The sequence below is a fragment of the Pinus tabuliformis genome, chromosome 8 (genome assembly GCF_031772625.1).
Source record: "Pinus tabuliformis cultivar Carrire ecotype Pingquan chromosome 8, CPIR1, whole genome shotgun sequence".
NCBI lineage: Eukaryota > Viridiplantae > Streptophyta > Pinopsida > Pinales > Pinaceae > Pinus > Pinus tabuliformis.
In genome coordinates this window covers 1,009,080,691-1,009,099,374 of record NC_142294.1, presented here as the reverse complement: position 1 = coordinate 1,009,099,374, position 18,684 = coordinate 1,009,080,691, and the positions used below count along the sequence as shown (strand labels likewise).

Below are 18,684 nucleotides of genomic sequence, written 5' to 3'. Positions count from 1 at the left end.
TCGATGTCTTTGAGGTCTTTGGGGAAGGGGAATAGACCGTTGGGTTTCCACCAATTTGGAGGTTGAAGTGATGTTGCTATTAGTTTGTCTCTTGGTGTCCCTAGTTAATGGGAACACCGTAAGGGATGTAGTCCGCTAAACAAGATCTAGTCTAATAGGAGGCTGGATAATGTGGGCACAAACTTTGAGAGCCTCTTTTATGTTAAGGGATAAACATCTCTAGTCTAGGTATCAAAAGAAACCGGATAAGGTCTGGATCCCCCTAAATAGGTAATGAAATCTCTCATGAATCTCATAATAAATGGGGCAACAAAAGATGTAATGCGCTCAGTCTCAATCTCTTAGAGATGACACAATTGGAAGATCTTGTTTGATTGGTCAGTCTTCAATGCGTGATCTATGAGAGCTGACTTTGAATTGTCCCAATGGTATTCAAAGGGAATACATCCAATGGTGAAGTGTGTAATGGGGTCAAACAATGAGTCCATCCCTCATCACCATGAAGTGCTCAATATAGAAAGCCATCTTTGGACATAACCCACCTTGATGGATTATCCAAGTAACTTGTACATATTTCTTGTAGATTCATCTTCTGTTTGGTTGGTAAGAGATGGTTAGGCGCATACATGGAGTATCTCAATGGGAGAAGCTAGTCCATCATAATAACAATCGAAGTAATGAGATCCAAGACTATGGCATACCAACATTGAGATCAAGTCAAAGGACTAGTTATTGCAATGGACTTAGATGAACGATAGGCTGAGTATGGATATTGGTTATGCCCCTTAGCTGTATTAGCGAAACTCCAAACATGATGTATTAGTGTCCCCAACCAAACTGGCCTCTCAGTCATCATGACCCAAGGGATCACTACATGCCTTAGAACTTAGCTCCCCAACCAAACTCACTGGCCTCTCGGTCAACTGAAAGGGAGGGACAATCTTCTCGACCATAATCTATGGCCTCTCAGCTACAGCCCAAGGAAGATTGTCAATCACATGATGCTATACAATCAATGCTCCCTCTCTCCCAGAGAGGGATTCTCAACAACTCCAAGTTGTTCTCTGAAATAAGCAAACTTCATCTGGGACAATGGCTTTGTCAAAACATCAACAACCTGCTCATCAGTAGGGACATATTCGAGCTTCACAACTTCCCATCTGGACAATATTCCAAATGTAATGATACTTGATCTCAATGTGTTTCGACCTGTCATGAAAAATTGGGTTCTTAGAAAGCTTTACACAACTTTGATTATCACAATATATAATGGTCGATTCCAACACTTGATCAAACAAACCAACAAACAACTTTCGAAGCCACACAACTTCACAACAGGTTGAACTTGAAACTATATACTCAGCTTCAGCCGTACTCAGAGCAACAAAGGTTTGCTTTCTACTAGACAATGAAATCATAGCAGAGCCCAAGCTAAAACAAAACTCGGAAGTGCTCTTTCTATCTTCATATTTTCTAGCCCAATCAACATCAGTGAAACCAAGCAACTGCTATTTTCCATTAGAAACTTATCTCAGAGCAAAGTTAATGGTGCCGTGCAAATTTCTCAATAGATGTTTCGTTGTAACCCAATGCATATGTCGGGGCGTAACGAAGAATTGGCTCAATGTGTTCACGACATAACAAATATTAGATCTAGTGTTCACAAGATAGTTTAACTAGCCAATCAATTTGCGATACATATAGGGATCAATCATATCAAAATCATAGTCACATATCTTCTTCAAATTCGTCACCATAGGAGTGTCCATGGACTTGCAGTTCATCACGTCAAATCTTTGAAGGATTTTAATAGTGTATTTGCCTTGTCCAACAAATATTCCATCAGGCTTTTGCCAAATTTCCAATCCCAGATAATAGTGCATAAGACCAAGATCCTTCATCTCAAATTTAGAAATCGATTTCCTCTTACACTGGATAATGAGAACCTTAGCCCTTGTCAGAAACAAGTCATCTACATATAGCAACAAAATCAAGAGCTCGCCTTCAACAACTTTAAAGTGCAAATTTGGATCAACATCACTCTTCTTGAGACCAAGACTCAACAAATAAGCATCATTATGGGAGTACCATGCACGAGGAGCCTGCTTCAGCCCAAACAAGGCTTTCTTCAATTTGCTAACATGTGACTTTCTATCATGGATCTCAAAGCCTTGAGGTTGATCAATATGGATTTCCTCTTCAATGGCTCTATTGAGAAAAGCAGTCTTAACATCGATTTGATGCAATTTCCAACCTGTAATAGAAGCAAGAGCAATGGCAAATCTAATAGAAGCATACTTGGAAATTGGAGCAAACATGTCTTCATAATCCTTTCCCTCTTTCTAGGAGAATCCTCGAGCCACAAATCTTGCCTTGTACTTTTATACACTTCCATCAACTGCATGCTTGATTTTGTAGATCCATTTGGAAGACACAACAAATTTCCCTTCAGGGCTTGGCAAGATTTCCCAAACAATATTCTTCAATATAGACTGGTACTCTTCAATCATCGCATCTTTCCAAACTTGATGCTCAACTGCTTCTTCATATGTGGATGGCTCAGGCTCAATGATCTTACACATCATTGCTGCATAACTGAAATACTTCATTGACCTCTTGCTTTCCTTGAGGGTCCCACAAGGTGCAACATGTCCTTCAACTTCCTTTAATGTTCTTTCAAGCCAGGCATATCTTTTTCTAGTCTCAGTTATAATGGATCTTGGAGAATCAACAAGTTCAAGTTCATTAGTTTCTTCATGAGGATCTTGTTCCATCGGGTCAAGTTCTTTAGATTTCAATTCACCTTCATCTCATCATTGGAGTCCAAGTGTGAACCATTGGACTTCCAGAAAGTAGCATCCTCATCAAATATAACATCCTTGCAAGTTTCATTAGAATGTTGTCCTGGTACATAGACTCTGGAGGCATTTGAATTTTTATTGTAGCCAATAAAAGCTCCTTCCCTTCTGGAAGGTTCCAACTTTGTCCTCTTCTCCTTGGGCAGATGAACATAAACATGACAACCAAAGATTCTTAAATGTTCAACATTGGGTCTCTCACTTGTGAAGACTTCTTCAGGTTTGTTATAATCCAATATTCGGTGAGGGCATCTATTTTGAACATAAACAACTGTCCTTGTAGCTTCTACCCAAAGAAACATTGGCAACTCTTGATCATGAAGCATGGCTTTGGCATCTTCCATTACAATCCTATTCTTTCTTTTGACAATTCCATTTTGTTGAGGATAGTAGGGGACTATCAACTCTGTTTTAATTCCAGCATCCCTGCAGAAAGCAATCAATTCCTTGGATACATATTCTCTTTCATTGTTAGAACTTAAAGTCTTGATCCTTCTTCCTGTAGCATTTTCAACCTCTGCCTTGTATGCTCAAAACTTTTCAAATACTTAATCTCTGTATTTCAAGAAATAGATCCATGTTTTCCGAGAATATTATCAATGAAAGAGACAGTGCAAATGACCACCCAAGGATTTATTAGACATAGGCCCACAAACATCAGAGTGCACAAGATTCCTTTGGATCTAGTATCATTGCTAGTACATCTTCCTTTAACATTCTTCCCAAGGGCACATCCCTTGCAAACTCCATCATGCTAAATCTTAATTTCAGGTACAACTTTAACAAAATCTATTATTCTAGACAATGCTTTATAATGAACATGAGCGTACTTTCGATGCCATGGTTCACAAAGATTAGATGTGTTCTAAATTAGGGCTCGAATTGAGCGACCAAGGAGATGATATAGGCCTCCAATTCATACACCAATGATTTTAGTAAATTTAAAGGAGGCATACTTCCCCCTGTTGAAGAATGTGTTGAAAAGTGTAACTAGGCCCAATCTTCATAATGACATGTGTAAATATGATTTTATGTAATTGATGTAAAGAAGAAAATAAAATTATTATTAATGCTTGTCTCATGGGTTTCATGAACAAGGAATTTTATTTCTAGTTATGTCTCCCACTGTGAGGCCTTAGGATTGGTCATAAAGTCAAATTGAGTCAATGTTATGTATAAAGGACCCTTCTTGGGCATGTTACAAATATATGTGTCATTCAAAGAGTCAAAGAGACCCTCCAAGACCAAGCTCAAGCATCTCCATCAAGTCGACCTTAAATGAAATAATGATACTACTCCAAATGACATGTTGGCCTAGGCAGCTATTCAAGTTGTTGGACACCTAATCCTCTAAGGGTTGGTGTGAAAGTTGAATAGTCTAAGGAAGTCCAAGAGACCTTGGAATACGAAACAAAGGGTCATATGAATGTAATATAAATGTATATCTCTGTCAATAGAAATGCAATTCATTGCTTATCATTCACACTTTGCCTCTGCCATGTATGTGTTTGACATGGTAACAGAGCGGGCAATATCTTGCCTTGCCCATATCTAAGCCACCTGGTTTTGTGGCTTTTCTATATGCTCTATCTAGCTGTGCGCTTCTTGACTATGGTTTCAATGGCGCCATCTATGGGTTGTTTCTTCATTGAAAGGGTTGTTGCTCTTGATATGTATATTGCATAAGTTGGATAGATCGAAGTCTGTGCATAATATGTGGGATGTATGCATAGAATTGTGTTGAATGTGCATTGTGTTCTACATGCTAAACGTTACTGGGATGGAGCGTTGAAATAGTGTGTTATGCACATGTTAGTTATGTCATTCTACGCATTGTCATTTCTGCTCACTGTCTGTAACACTCCATTAATTTACTGACGGTCAAGAATTCGTTGCCTCTCCTCCGTCGATTCTTGTTGTAACATATTGTCCTTTAGCTAATCCTCTTTGCGTGCTGACCTTTATGCTGCTGGCATATTCGAAGACTCCGTGAGCACGTTCGCAGGCATCTCCATGCCTGTAGCTTCCTTTTCTGAAACCTGGACAACCAGTGTCAGATTAATGAAAACGCTTAGGGTCTCTGCGACGAGCCTTTTCTCTGGGATGCGTGAGCGGGCACTTTGTCCAGTCATGTGACCGATCGTGCATGCATCGGCGAACTTTGAACTCATACATTCGGAATTCGTCGCAAGAATACGCGTCCACGACAGGCCAAGAAGCCTCTTCTTCGTTGTTGGAGGGCAAGAATTTATGCAGAGAAGAAATGTCGTCCGGGGATTCAATCACAGCCCTTGGACTCACCAAAAAATTCTCAGACTCCATACCTGTAGTGGTAAAGCCGAAGTCGACACCGAGGCTGTTGCTGCCGAAGTAGTGGCTCTTGTTGAAGAGCTTCTGGACCGAAGCAGAATCTTTACTGTATCTTGATTTCTCAGAATTGGGGGAAGTCTCAGAAAATAAATTCAAGCTTTGCAAATATTCCATGTTTGTCAAGGCATAAGGGGAAAGATGGTATTGAGCGGGAACTTCGGTTGTTTCTAAAAGCGCAACACCCCACCGAATAGACAACAACGAGGAAACTCAAGGCGATGATATTGAGAGCCGCCACCTTGCGCCATTCGTTCTTTAGACTCACCAGAACTCCGACCTTGCAAGAGTCGCACTCATAGCACAACAAATCCCCACGAAAAGCCTGAGAATTACAACCAACCCGGTCAAGAACTTCTCACACTCTCTTCTGTGCCTTGTCACCGACCACGTGCCGGAGCCCAAGATCGGGATAGACAACAAAAATACAAGAATATTCAAGAACGTATGTGGAAGGGGTATGAGATGGTATTATGGTAAAATATTTTAAGATTCCCTTATTTGATCGAATTGCGTGGATTGAAATTTGCACTGCCCCTGGACTTGATTATATGGTCCTGAGCTAAATTGTTAGCAAGGTTTTGAACCATGTCAGCTGGGGTCATGAAGCAAAGAGATAGTAATATTTCTACAAGCCGACCCTTAATTCGTCGCATAACATCCTTAGTCGTTCCCTGAGCTGTATGGGTCATGTCTTTTATGACCGTCTCAATCGATTGTCGTGCATTATCTAAGGCTTTTGCTGGTATGGGAACGACAACCAACTTTTCCATTAATCTCTCTTTCATATGAAACAAGCTTCTCCTGATATTTGCAGCATAACCTTGGAGGATTCTAGAACACCAAAACCCCTTGTTCCACAGCTGCAAGTGCTCTACCTTGGTCCCGTAATCTTGACCATTATTTTGAGACTTGGCATGTCCATTAGCGACTTCATCCCTATTCTCAGCATCTAAACCTACCTTTGGACTCTGAACATAAACCCCATTCTCCAGAGCATGCACTTTACCCTTGCCAATCTCATGATTCTCTACCGATGAAAATTTGTTGTCGTTCTCCCTTCTCAAAGCCACTTTTGTCCCACCTGCATACTCTGCAAAATACTGTCTCCCCATAATCTTCATTTTGAAATGGAGGAAGCTGCAAACGTAACCATTGAGAATTTTAATGGGATGCTGTTAGAGGGCAAGAAAGTATATGTGGGAAAGTTCATTAAAAGGAATGATAGGATTAGATCTTCTGTCGATAAAAAAAATTCACCAATTTGTATGTCAAGACTCTGGAAGATGATTCCATTTGTGAATTTGGAACGAAAAGATGTTTTGTAACTAGGCTCTAGAACTGTCGACAAATTTCATTTGCAAAGAAAGTCGAAGATTGAATCTCCTTTTTTCATAGTGTGAGTAGTTTGAATAATTTGAGAAGTAAGTACATTGAAGCAGCGGGTCATTTGCTGTGTTGAAATTGTTACTGCGCTATCTGTTATAGTGACTTGGTGATATTGGTATCGTGCTACTAGTTGCAACTATTTATCATTTTATAGGTCAATTTGTAGTTGAAGATAATATCATTTTTTTGATTATATTGGTTTGAAATGGATCGAATGGATGATGTATTGAAATTACTGAATAATTTAATACATTCCACTGTTGATGAGATGGTTAAGATCAACAAAACCTCTCTTTCCAATAATAAAATGTGTTTGCAAAATGCACAGGAGAATATTGAGTTTTTGCAGCTTGAGACAAAGCTACAACAAGAGGAGTTACAACAGAAAAGACATCATTCTAAACTTGTTTCCGTTCAGAACATTGAAATAGACTCCCATAAGCAGCAAGTCAATAATGTTACAGTTGATTCAAATCCAGTGGCCAATGAAGCAACAGATTTACATGCAGAAGCAAAAAGCCATCCAACATTTCCCAATCCAATCATCAGACCTTGGGAAGAGCTTGTCCATAACAAGCATAAAACTGGTCTTGGATATGACAAGGAATTGTCTTTTCATATTCCAGACTATTCCAAGCCCATTCAATTTCAAAGTGTTGGATTCCTTCATGACAGTTCACCTTCAATTTTTTCAGATTCTGGTCCTCTTCCACAGTTGCCACAATAGATTGTTAAATGCCAACATTGTGACAGAGTTGGCCATATGAAAGATCATTGTTTTGATCTTCATCCATGTAAGCACTATCATAAAACCAGTCATGCTTCAAACAGATGCTTAAAAAACAAACCTCCTGCAAGAACAAAGATTCATCTTGGATGGATCACTTCTTGGCAATGAGCATCAACAACCAAGAAGATATTTTAGGCATATGTCTGAACTTGTTTTAGAGTATTGAACAGTGTTGCAGTTGAGTTTTCTCCATCATCTCACTTTGTATCTGACAGGGGGGGAAGTGATGGTCATCTACAAGCTTCAAAGCCACATCAAGTGAGCTTGAGCCACAACATGCCATACCAGATTCAGAGTTGTAGCTAGAAACAAAGATGCCCCTGAGCATGCCTTCAGTTGGTGATGCCTCTTCAAAGAATTGGGGACACTTCCTCTAGCAGAAGACTTTAGCTTCTTGCCAATTTTGGAAGAGTTCCAATAATTGCATTAAGCATTCCAGAGTTGTTGGTCATCCTTAAACCATCACAGGGTGAGACCTCCCTTTTCAGGTTGAGGTTCTCCCTTTTTATGTGGGGTGAGACCTCCCTTTCAAGGTTGAAAGTTTCCCTCTTCAAAACATCAGGAGCACTTCCTCTAGCAGAAGACCTCAACTTCTTGCCAGACCTAGAAGAGTTTTGGGAATTGCACTAAGCGTTCTAGTGTTGGTGGTCATCCTTAAACCACCTCCCTTATACCACTATTTCAGAGAGCACATTCAACCTAGTGCTGCCATGCATTTTTACACATTTTGTATTACAACTCTCTTATTGGACTCGTACATACCCCTTCGGATTGGGGGGGGGGAATGTTGGACACTTAATCCTCTAAGGGTTGGTGTGAAAGCTGAATAGTCTAAGGAAGTACAAGAGTTGTTGGTCATCCTTAAACCATCACAGGTTGAGACCTCCCTTTTCAGGTTGAGGTTCTCCCTTTTTATGTGGGGCGAGACCTCCCTTTCAAGGTTGAAGGTTTCCCTCTTCAAAACATCAGGGGCACTTCCTCTAGCAGAAGACCTCAACTTCTTGCTAGATTTGGAAGAGTTCTGGGAACTGCACTAAGCGTTCTAGTGTTGGTGGTCATCCTTAAACCACCTCCCTTATACCACTATTTCAGAGAGCACATTCAACCTAGTGCTGCCATGCATTTTTGCACATTTTGTATTACAACTCTCTTCTTGGACTCATACATACCCCTTCGGATTAAAGGGGGCGAATGTTGGACACTTAATCCTCTAAGGGTTGGTGTGAAAGCTGAATAGTCTAAGGAAGTCCAAGAGACCTTGGAATACAAAACCAAGGGTCATATGAATGTAATATAAATGTATATCTCTGTCAATAGAAATGCAATTCATTGCTTCTCATTCACACTTTTCCTCCACCATGTATGTGTTTGACAAAAGTCTACTTATTTTGGATGGGCAGACCACTATAAATAGGGCAACTCGGCCTCATTTGAGAGGCAATAACGGTCAAGAGCCAAGTCTGCGTTAAAGTACGAGAAGGAGCCTCTAACCAACAAGAAGAAGGAAGGGAAGGTTGAAGAGTTTTGGTACTGTTTCTTGGGTGAATTTCCTCGCACGTGTGGCAGAAACTAGGTTTCTGCAATGTGACATTAGCCAATACAAAAGACAAGTAAAAGGTCTCTCTACCATCCGTTTTTGCTAGCCAAAGTTACAAGTGAAGGTTCTCAAGTCAAGCAAAGAAGAAAGACACCATAGAAGTCCATGATTCTGCTCACTCGTGTGATCTTGTAGAAATCTCAGGCAACCAAGTACTGCAGGTCTGTTGAGGAAGGCATAAATCTTAAGAGTATCTAACATACCAAGGAAGGCAAGTAGTTTGACTCAGGCAAGAAGAAGAAGCAGTGGAGAAGGGATTTGTGACTTGGTCTTAGAGAGGTTGTTGTGTCAAGGGTCTTGGTCTTGGTCTTGGTATTCATCAATTGAAGTCTCTATAAGAAGAAGAATTCGTTTGGGTTTTCCTCTCAAGTGGGAGAGGTTTTGGCCTGGGCTGATAGCTTACATTCTGTGTCTCGTCTCTTTATTGTTTATGCTTTGGTAGTTGTTTGATGAAGAAGAACACTATAATAATCTAACGAAAGAGAATATCCTAATCTATTGAAGTAAAAAGCATTCACAAACAATTATAATTAATGGGGAAATCACCTAATCTTGATGCCCTAGTTTTCTCAACGTGGTATCAAAGCTAAGGTGACAAAGTCAAGGAAGGGCATCTTATCAAGGGACACTCAAGGATCAAATCTTGTAGGATATCGAAGTGAAGTCAATAAGTGTCAAAACCCTAGATCGAAGAAGAAGTCTACACCAACAAGAAGTCTTGGAATCCTCAAGTCATCTCAAGAGTCCACAAAAACCCTATTCAAGTTGAAGGACTTATAAAAATCAAGTTTTTTTCTAGAGAAGCAAGATCAAGGACGTTGTTATCAGCTTCAGAAGTTCTATGACAATTTCCTCTTATTGAAGTAAGGATTTCATCCTTGAAGAAGATCATCCAAGAAGCATGAAGATATCATCAAGAAGTGATCATTGATCATCATCAACAAGGACATCACCATCAAAGGATTTGAAGTGATCTCCTTCTTTGTGGAGTCAAGGATCACTCTTGAAGAGATCTATCTTCATCAAGGAGTTCTCTATCACCTATATTATCATCAAATTCAAGGAGGTAGCAAGTGGAAGAAGAATCTTCACAAGTAAGTATATTTATGTCTGAATATGTCAAAATGCTTTTTTGCAAGGAAAGCAACAAATTGGTTGGGGCTTCAAACTATCTTGCATGGAAGAAGAAGACAAATTTGAATCTCATTGAAAATGAGGTTACAGATCATGTCAAAGGATCTATCACCAAACCAACGAAAGAAGATGCTCAAGCACTTGCAAAGTTTATGAAGGGGGAAGTGAGGGCTCAAAGGATTCTCATAGAATCCATCAAGGATCCCCTCATTCCATACGTATCTAAACTCGACACCTCAAAAGAAATATATGTCAAATTGGTAGAGTTGTTTTCTATAAGCGCTGTAGGAGAAGTTATCTCTCTAAGGCAAGAACTCTACAACCTAATGATATCGAAAGAAGGAATAACCTCATACATTATGAGGATATCCGAAATAAGGGATCAACTTCAAGATCTAGGAGAAGTAATGTCTGAAAAGGAGATGACCACTGTAATACTAAATGCACTACTAGATGAATGGGGTAACTTTACTTCAAGCATCTATGGGAAGAAATAAGCTACTCCATTCCAGGGTCTATGGTCATTATGCAAGATTGAAGAAACCAGGATGAAGGCTAAAATTGATGTGGGATCAAGTGAACAAAATCAAGCATATGCTTCTATGGCAAAGAGGAGGAAAATTTGGGAAATTCGGTCCTCAGAAAAAGAAAAGGAACATGGCTAAGATTCAATGCTATGGATGTCAAGAATATGGGCATTAGAAAAGAGATTGCCCTAAGCTCAGGGACAATAATAAAAGAGGTAGAGAAGAAGCCCATATCACTGAAGAAGTGGAGGACGCTAAAAAGAAGAAGTTCAAGAAAGAGGAAGTAAGAGATCTCTACTATGATTGAGATAGTGTTCCTCACCTAGTTCTCAAGTTTTTTGTTGTTAGATATGGCTATAATGAATCACTAAGGAAAATGATAAGATGCATCATAGCATCATAGAGGCATTGAAAGCAAGAGCTTGTGACATCATCATAGAGAAGCATGAAAGATAGTTGAAGTCTATGATATAGCTCTTGGTAATCTCATTAGAACCATAAGTGGTACTTATGGGAAAAAGAAGAAAAAGTCATCTAGTACGAAGCTCAACATACATCAGTGAAAAGGAAACATTTGTTGGATGAGGATATCCTCTATTAGAATCTTCGTTGGAAGGTTCGTCAATCAAAAGGAAGCAAGGGTTTCATCGAGAATTCCAACTTGTGGAATTCATGGGATGATGGTATGATGACAAAAGAGGTGAAGCAGATCAAGGGATTGAAGTTCTTTCAATCAAGGAAGCTGCTGAAGGAAGTCTAGATGACCTAAAGGAAAATGAGGTATGTATGCTCGTATTCGATATTGTAGAGTCATGTCACATGGTTGCACGTAACATGGATAAATGCTCTATCTCGAAAGCACGATCAAAAGGAAGCCATGGGTCACATGTTGTCTAGATGAAATCAACATAATATGTCCTCATATGAAATATGAGGTGGTTGACAAAATTGGAGGAACTATGACTGAAAGTTCCTAGAAGGAAATGTGTGAAGAAAGAAAGGAAGAAATAATGAAGTATGCTACTATGGAAAAGGCAATCAACATCCGAGGACTGAGAGATTTGACTAGGATATCTCCATGAAAGATATCAAGACTTTGATGAAGTCTGAAAAAGAAAGAGACCCTTGATAGTACATATCTTTTGGAGATGTGTTAATATGTATGCAGGATATTGATGCGAACAAGAAGATGTCATGATGAAAGACCATCACAAAGGTAATTTTGATTTAATGTTCATTCCTTATTATTGAATAATATTTGGATGGGCTTATGTAGGGATGCCAAGGGAAGAGTTGTGGATATCTTCCACCACTGATGTCCATGTAGTAGGATGAAAGATCCTTAAGGAAACATGGCATGAAGAGGGCAACATGACATGAAGGACGATCAAATATGGAACTGATGGATCAATTTCCGTTGAAATGGATAATGACATGACTGACTCATGGATGAAGTGATGGATGGTCTGTGCCCTACAAAGAAGTCCCAAAACATGAAGACTCTTGAACAAAGGAAATAAGTTCATGGCATTGTGAGGAGGTGTTCTTCAAGCAGCTGGTTGTCCCATCATTTCCACCTAAAGAGCTGTTGTTGGTCCCTAATTAAGAGGGAGCCTGAAAACAAGTTTCTAACCTGGTAGAAACTTGGAATCAAATTCCTAAGCCAAGAGGGAGCTTAGGTACATTCCTTCCGTAGGAATGAGTACATTCCTTCATTGGAATAGGTATATCCTCCCTAAGTTGAGAGGGAGAGATAGACACATCATTCTTATCTTCACTTGGGAAAATGGAGGATTGTGTAAACATCTGGTATCTGATTCTCTTTGACGATGAGTTAGGGCATCCAAGATAGGAGTAGTCGTAGAGGAACGATATTCTTTGAGAACTGGGAATCTAAGATAAGAATAGTCTTGGTGGAGCATACCTTGAGAGAACCCGCGTGGGGTATGTTCTGAGGGAGACAATGATGAGGGTGTCTATATATCATTGGTCTCGCCAGCATTGAGCTTAGATCTTGTGGAGAGATAGAGCTGTTAATCAAGGCCTTGCTATGTGACAATGCTGGTTGATATGATGCTATACAGATGGGTTACCAATCTGACTCTTCTTATGAGAATTCTTCAGATTGAGAATATCCAAGTATCTTGTATGGATTATGAATACCTCCCTAGTTAAGAGAGAGTGTTGAAAAGTGTAACTAGGTTCGATCTTCAGAATGAGACATGTAAACATGATTTTATGCAATTGATGCAAAGAAGAAAATAAAATTATTATTAATGCTTGTTTCATGGGTTTCATGAGCATGGAATTCTATTTTTAGTTATGGATCCCACTGTGAGCTGTTAGGATTGGTCATAAAGTCAAATTGAGTCAATGTTATTTATGAAGGACCATTCTTGGGCATATTACAAATATATGTGTCATTGAAAGAGTCAAAGAGACCCTCCAAGATCAAGCTCAAGCATCTCCATCAAGTTGGCCTTAAATGAAATAATGATGCTACTCCAAATGACATGTCATCCTAGGCACCTATTCAAGTAGACTTATTTTGGATGGGCAGACCCCTATAAATAGGGCAACTCGACCTCTTTTGAGAGATAAAATTTCGGCCAAGAGACAATCTGCAATAAATTACGAGGAGCCTCTAACCAGCGAGAAGAAGGAAGGGAATGTCGAAGAGTTTTGGTACTGTTTCTTGGGTGAATTTCCTTGCACGTGTTGTAGGAACTAGGTTTCTGCAGGTTGACATCAACCCATACAAAGACAAGTAAAAGGTCTCTCTACCATCCGTTTTTGTTAGCCGAAGTTACAAGTGAAGGTTCTCAAGTTAAGCGAAGAAGGAAGACACCATAGAAGTCCATGATTCTGCTCACACGTGTGATCTTGCAAAAATCTTAGGCAATCAAGTACTGCAGGTCTGTTGAGGAAGGCCGAAATGATAAGGGTATCCAAAATACCAAGGAAGGCAAGCTATTTGACTTGGGCAAGAAGAAGAAGCAGTGGAGAAGGGATTTGTGACTTGGTCTTGGAGAGGTTGTTGTGTCAAGGGTCTTGGTCTTGGTCTTGGTATTCGTCAATTGAAGTCTCTATAAGAAGAATTCGTTTGGGTTTTCCTCTCAAGTGGGAGAGGTTTTGGCCTTGGCTGATAGCCTACATTCTATGTCTCTTGTCTCTTTATTGTTTATGATTTGGTAGCTGTTTGATGAAGAACAACACTATAATAATCTAACGAAAGAGAATATCCTAATCTATTGAAGTAAAAAGCATTCACAAGCAGTTATCATTAATGGAGAAATCACCTAATCTTGATTCCCTAGATTTCTCAACAGAATGTAACTAGTATCGGTCTTCATAATTGTACTTGAGTCATGATGTAATGTATTTGTCAAAAAGAAGGAAAAGAAAAATTATTTATAAAAGGAAAAAATTATTTATAAGCATGAGTTTCGTGGTTTGTTTATTTTGTTTTTAGGTTAGTGCCCCCATTAAAGGCTTCTAGGAGTCATTCATACCTTCTCCACCAAGTCGGCCTCAAGAAACCATCAAGTCAGCCTCATGAAAGGATTTGACCATCTAGAAGAAGACTATATATAGTCATGTATTCAACGTATTGCATCCATTATCCAAGGAAAAACTCGATTTGCTATTGAAGGTGTCAAGAAAAGGGTGTGAAGGCTAATGAAAGAGAACACAAGTCAAGTGAAGAAGGAAGAGAATCTTATCAATAAAAAAGGGACTGAAATTTCTATATTTTCTACCACACGCGCGATGGATTTGAAGCTAATGGTAGGGACCGAAGGTACATGCCGAATTGTAGAAGTTGCAGGGACGAAGAGCCAAAATTCTAGATGACTTCAAATGATTTATGTTGAAGGCTGACTTGGTGGATGGAGGGAGTCTATGCTTTGGTCAAAAGGTCTAGGTTGTCTCATTTGATTTGATTCTAAAGAAGAGAAGAATAATTTGTGGGTTTTCCCCTAGAAGAGGGGTTTTGCCCTAGTTGAGTGCCTAAAAAAAATTGCAGGAAGAAGAGTCGAGATTCTAGATGACTTCAAATGATTTATGTTGAGGGCTAACTTGGTGGATGGAGGGAGTCTATGTTTTTGGTCAAAAGGTCCAGGTTGTCTCATTTGATTTGATTTTAAAGAAGAGAAGAATAATTTTGGGTTTTCCCCTAGATGAAGGTTTTTTCCTTGGTTGAGTGCCCACATCTTGTGTTCATCTTGTATGGTTGTGATCTTCATGTTTGTGGCATTTATTTGATGATAAGAACAGTGATATAATCAACAAAAGAAAAATATAAGATCATGGGTAAGTGTCAAGTAAGAGAATTCAAGAATAAGTTGCCCTGATGGATTTCTCAAGATGTTATTAGAGCTTAGGACAGAGGTATAAAAAGGCAGCTAGAAGATCACAACGAGACTACTTGCATTATTCCTCAAGGCCGAGTTTCTAGGAAGAAAAATTGAAATAAAAAAGAGCACTTTTTTGGATACTTCTGCAATTAGGCTGCAGGCCTGGGCTAGATGAATGAGCTATCTATGAGTCAAAAGGCACCACTTTTGAGTACCAAAAGGGTAGGTATCTAGCCTAGAAAAAACCGAGCCCTTTGAAAGAGAGATCGAGTTATGTGTACAATTATTAAGGTCTGAAATCATCACAAGAAATCCGAAATTTGGTGTCATATCAAAAGGTTCGAAATTCAAAATCTGAGCATAAAGACAGGGTATTTGAATTAAGTTTGATAAGCCCTTGTTAAAAGACTGAGATCGAACTACTTGAAGATGCTTTAGGCCTATTTGGGAAGGCATTTCACCAAACTACAGTCTCTATATAGAAGTCGAGACACTTGGAATAGAGGTCACAAACCTATGGACTACATATATAAGAATTCCAAACCTGAACAGTGATGTAAAAGCTGACTTCTTGGTGGACATTCAAAGCCTCCCTTCAGTGATATTCTTTAACGTCCAGAGCAGTTCTTTTGAGTCATTCTGAGCACACTTATAAACTAAGAATCATAGTATTTGTGAAGATATAACAAGCCTATATAATCAGTGATTGCTGAAGCCCTATTCAAAGGGTCAACTTCAGAATTTGAAGATTGTTAAAATGAACCTAGTCTACATATTTTGGAAAGCAAACCAACTTTAAGTCTTCATCAAATTCAAGTAAGTATTATTATTGCCCTTTATGTTTTAGTCATCTTACATTATGTCTTCAGTTTGCTAGGAGAGCAACAAGCTCAATGGAACATTAATCTTTCAATCATAGGAGTCTAAGGTACGTAATCTTGAGATATGTATAGCATATTCATTTAGGAGTCTATCTTGAAATGTTCTAGGGTTAACAAGTTTTCATTGTGATGAAGATTGTTAATATCTAGGGATTGTATACCCTAGATAGTACATATAACATCATTCACTTGTTTCCTTTTAGAAATCCTATCTCATAATATCTAAGGTCTGTGAGTAGTCCAAGGTATATAGCAAAACTTTGCTAGAATGGAATTGAATTATGTTCGTGAAAATCCCTAGATCATAGTCTTGTATTTGTATACTTTTTATGGTACTTGTCAAGAAAATTATTGGAGGAACATAAAACTATGTTGATCTTATGCAAAAGGAAACCCTTAGCATAAAATATAAGTATTATATTTTTGATTTCTTTAGCTTAATTAATGTTATCCTTTTTCTTTCGTGTATTTTTGTTTGAAAGAAAACTTGCAGGTATATTCTAAAGAGTAAAGACTGGATTCAGAGGGAGTCTTCAAAAGAAGATTTGTAAGAAGTTTCAGGAGTCCTTCAATAGGAAACCCTACAAGTTTTGTAAGAGAAATTCTAGGTATGTATAAAGATTTACATCAAGAAGGTACGATCATATTGTCTTACATTACTAACTCTCTCAAGTCTAGATTTGTGCTATAAAATCATTCCTATTTGTTAGGTTGATTGATCAACCTCTGTTGTACTATCTATCCTTTGTTCAATTTAGTAAAACACTAATCTTTAGGGTTCACTATAAAATCCTTAACCTTTTGATGTTTGGGGTTTGATAATGAAACCCTAGCCTTTTAGGGTTTGTTGTTGATAATATAAGAATAAATCCTAGACTTTTAGGTTTGATGAATTAGGGTTTATGACAAAACCCTTGCAATAGTTAAAGAAAGATCCTATGAATGGAACCATATGTGTATATGCTTCCGTTTGATTCAAACCCTAGCTTGTTCGAGCTGTTGTATATCTAACATTGAAGGTTTGATGTTTGTGTCTAGGGTTTACGACAAAACCCTAGTAGAAATTGTTTTTAGAAACCTTAGATGTAAAATACTTTTAGTCACTGATGTCTAAAGTTTAGTTTTGATAAAGGAATCTAGGGTTTGTAACAAAGCCATAGCAAAATTATTGTGAAAATCTAAGACATAAAAGGTGTAACCCTTATTGATTGTAAACCTAACTAGGTCTAGGTTTTGATATCTAAAGTTTGATTTATTATGCTCCCATTATGATGACATATATTGATAAAATTGATTTCGTGCTCTTGTACATATATACTTGTGCTTGGTTGTGCTTGTTGAAGATTTGCAGGTAAATAGTCTTCAAGTTGTTTACGTACCTCATACTTGATAATGACTTTATGATGATGTTGAGGATGATGGAAAAAGGGAGCTGTAAGAATATTAGTGGTATTGAATAGTACATTGTTGATTAAATAGATAACCTTGATGCTATGTCAATATATAATGAATGATGTTCCAGTTCTTCAAGGATATGATGATACGAAAGAAAGAGCCTGTGTGGTTGAAGTTGGTGATGGATTTGTCCCCTAATAAAAGCTTGGATAAAGGAAAGTGTATATCTCCCTAGTTGAGAGGGAGGACATATTGTGACAACTATAATGAAGACCTTGAAGAAAAGATTGTGATTGGAGAATGGCTAAAGCACTACAGATAGTTATTCGTGATTGATGAAGTTGTGAAGAAGACTTAGATGTTTTGAGAAAAGTGTTGAGGTTGAGTTTGGTGTTGTTGGAGAAGTTGAAGAAGGAAGCTTTCATCGAGATGTGTTTGGATATTGTGATAACCTAAGCAGTGTCAAAATAGTTAAAGACAACGAAATTTCATGCTAGCATACAAGAACATATACATTGGAAGTTTATACTGGTTGGGGTCGTGAAGGTATCCTCTTCCCATCAAGAATTTAGTTTTAGGAGCATGCTCAAATTGGTCAATGTGTTGATTTATTCCTGAAAAGTTGGTGTATTGATAAATGTCTCTGATTTGGTTGAGAGGAAGAGATGAAGTACCATAAAACTGCCTGTATGATGGTACTTGGGAGGACATCGTGGCCTGGTTTGCATTGAGATCTCAGTTGATGTCTCGATCCCAGAGGGAGGGTATCGATTGGAGCTACAATTTAGTGCTGATACCTGGATCCTTGTAAAGGTTGGTGTCAGGGCATGGAGGCTTAGATGGTATCTATATCCTATTTGATGGGTACCAGGGCTAAAGCCTGATGGTACATATAGTGGAAAATGCCTAGATGACACCTTAGTCCCTGTTGGGAGGATACCTTGGCAGTGAGGGTATACCTTTGTATTCTTCTTGGAACATTTCAAATTGAGGTCAACCTTGTACTGGTTGAACAATTAGGAATACCTCCCTAGTTAAGAGGGAGTGTTGAAGAATGTAACTAGTATCGGTCTTCATAATTGTACTAGAGTCATGATGCAATGTATTTGTCAAATAGAAAGGAAAGAATAAAAAAATATTATAAGCATGGGTTTTATGCTTTGTTTATTTTGTTTTTAGGTCAAAGCCTCTATTGAAGGCTTCTAGGATTCATGTCTTGAGTCTTTGTCCATGTCGTCTTGTATTAGACCCTTATTGGGCCTTGTATGTCAAAAAAGAAATTTGTAGTCAAGTCAGAGCTGACATTCATACCTCCTCCACCAAGTCGGCCTCATGAAAGGATTCATCCATCCAAAAGAAGACTATATATACCCATGTATTCGACCTATTGC

At 38.6% G+C, this 18,684-nt stretch overlaps 2 protein-coding genes across 2 annotated transcripts in view; one reads left to right on the top strand and one right to left on the bottom strand.

Moving 5' to 3' along the window:
* LOC149238792 (uncharacterized) overlaps window positions 1-18,684 on the top strand; it is a 121,212-nt gene that overhangs the window by 51,785 nt on the left and 50,743 nt on the right. The window lies entirely within an intron of this gene.
* Window positions 5,723-6,340, bottom strand: LOC149238793 (uncharacterized). The gene has a single exon (XM_089461006.1). It carries the CDS (start codon window positions 6,338-6,340, stop codon window positions 5,723-5,725), a length of 618 nt encoding a protein of 205 aa, XP_089317132.1.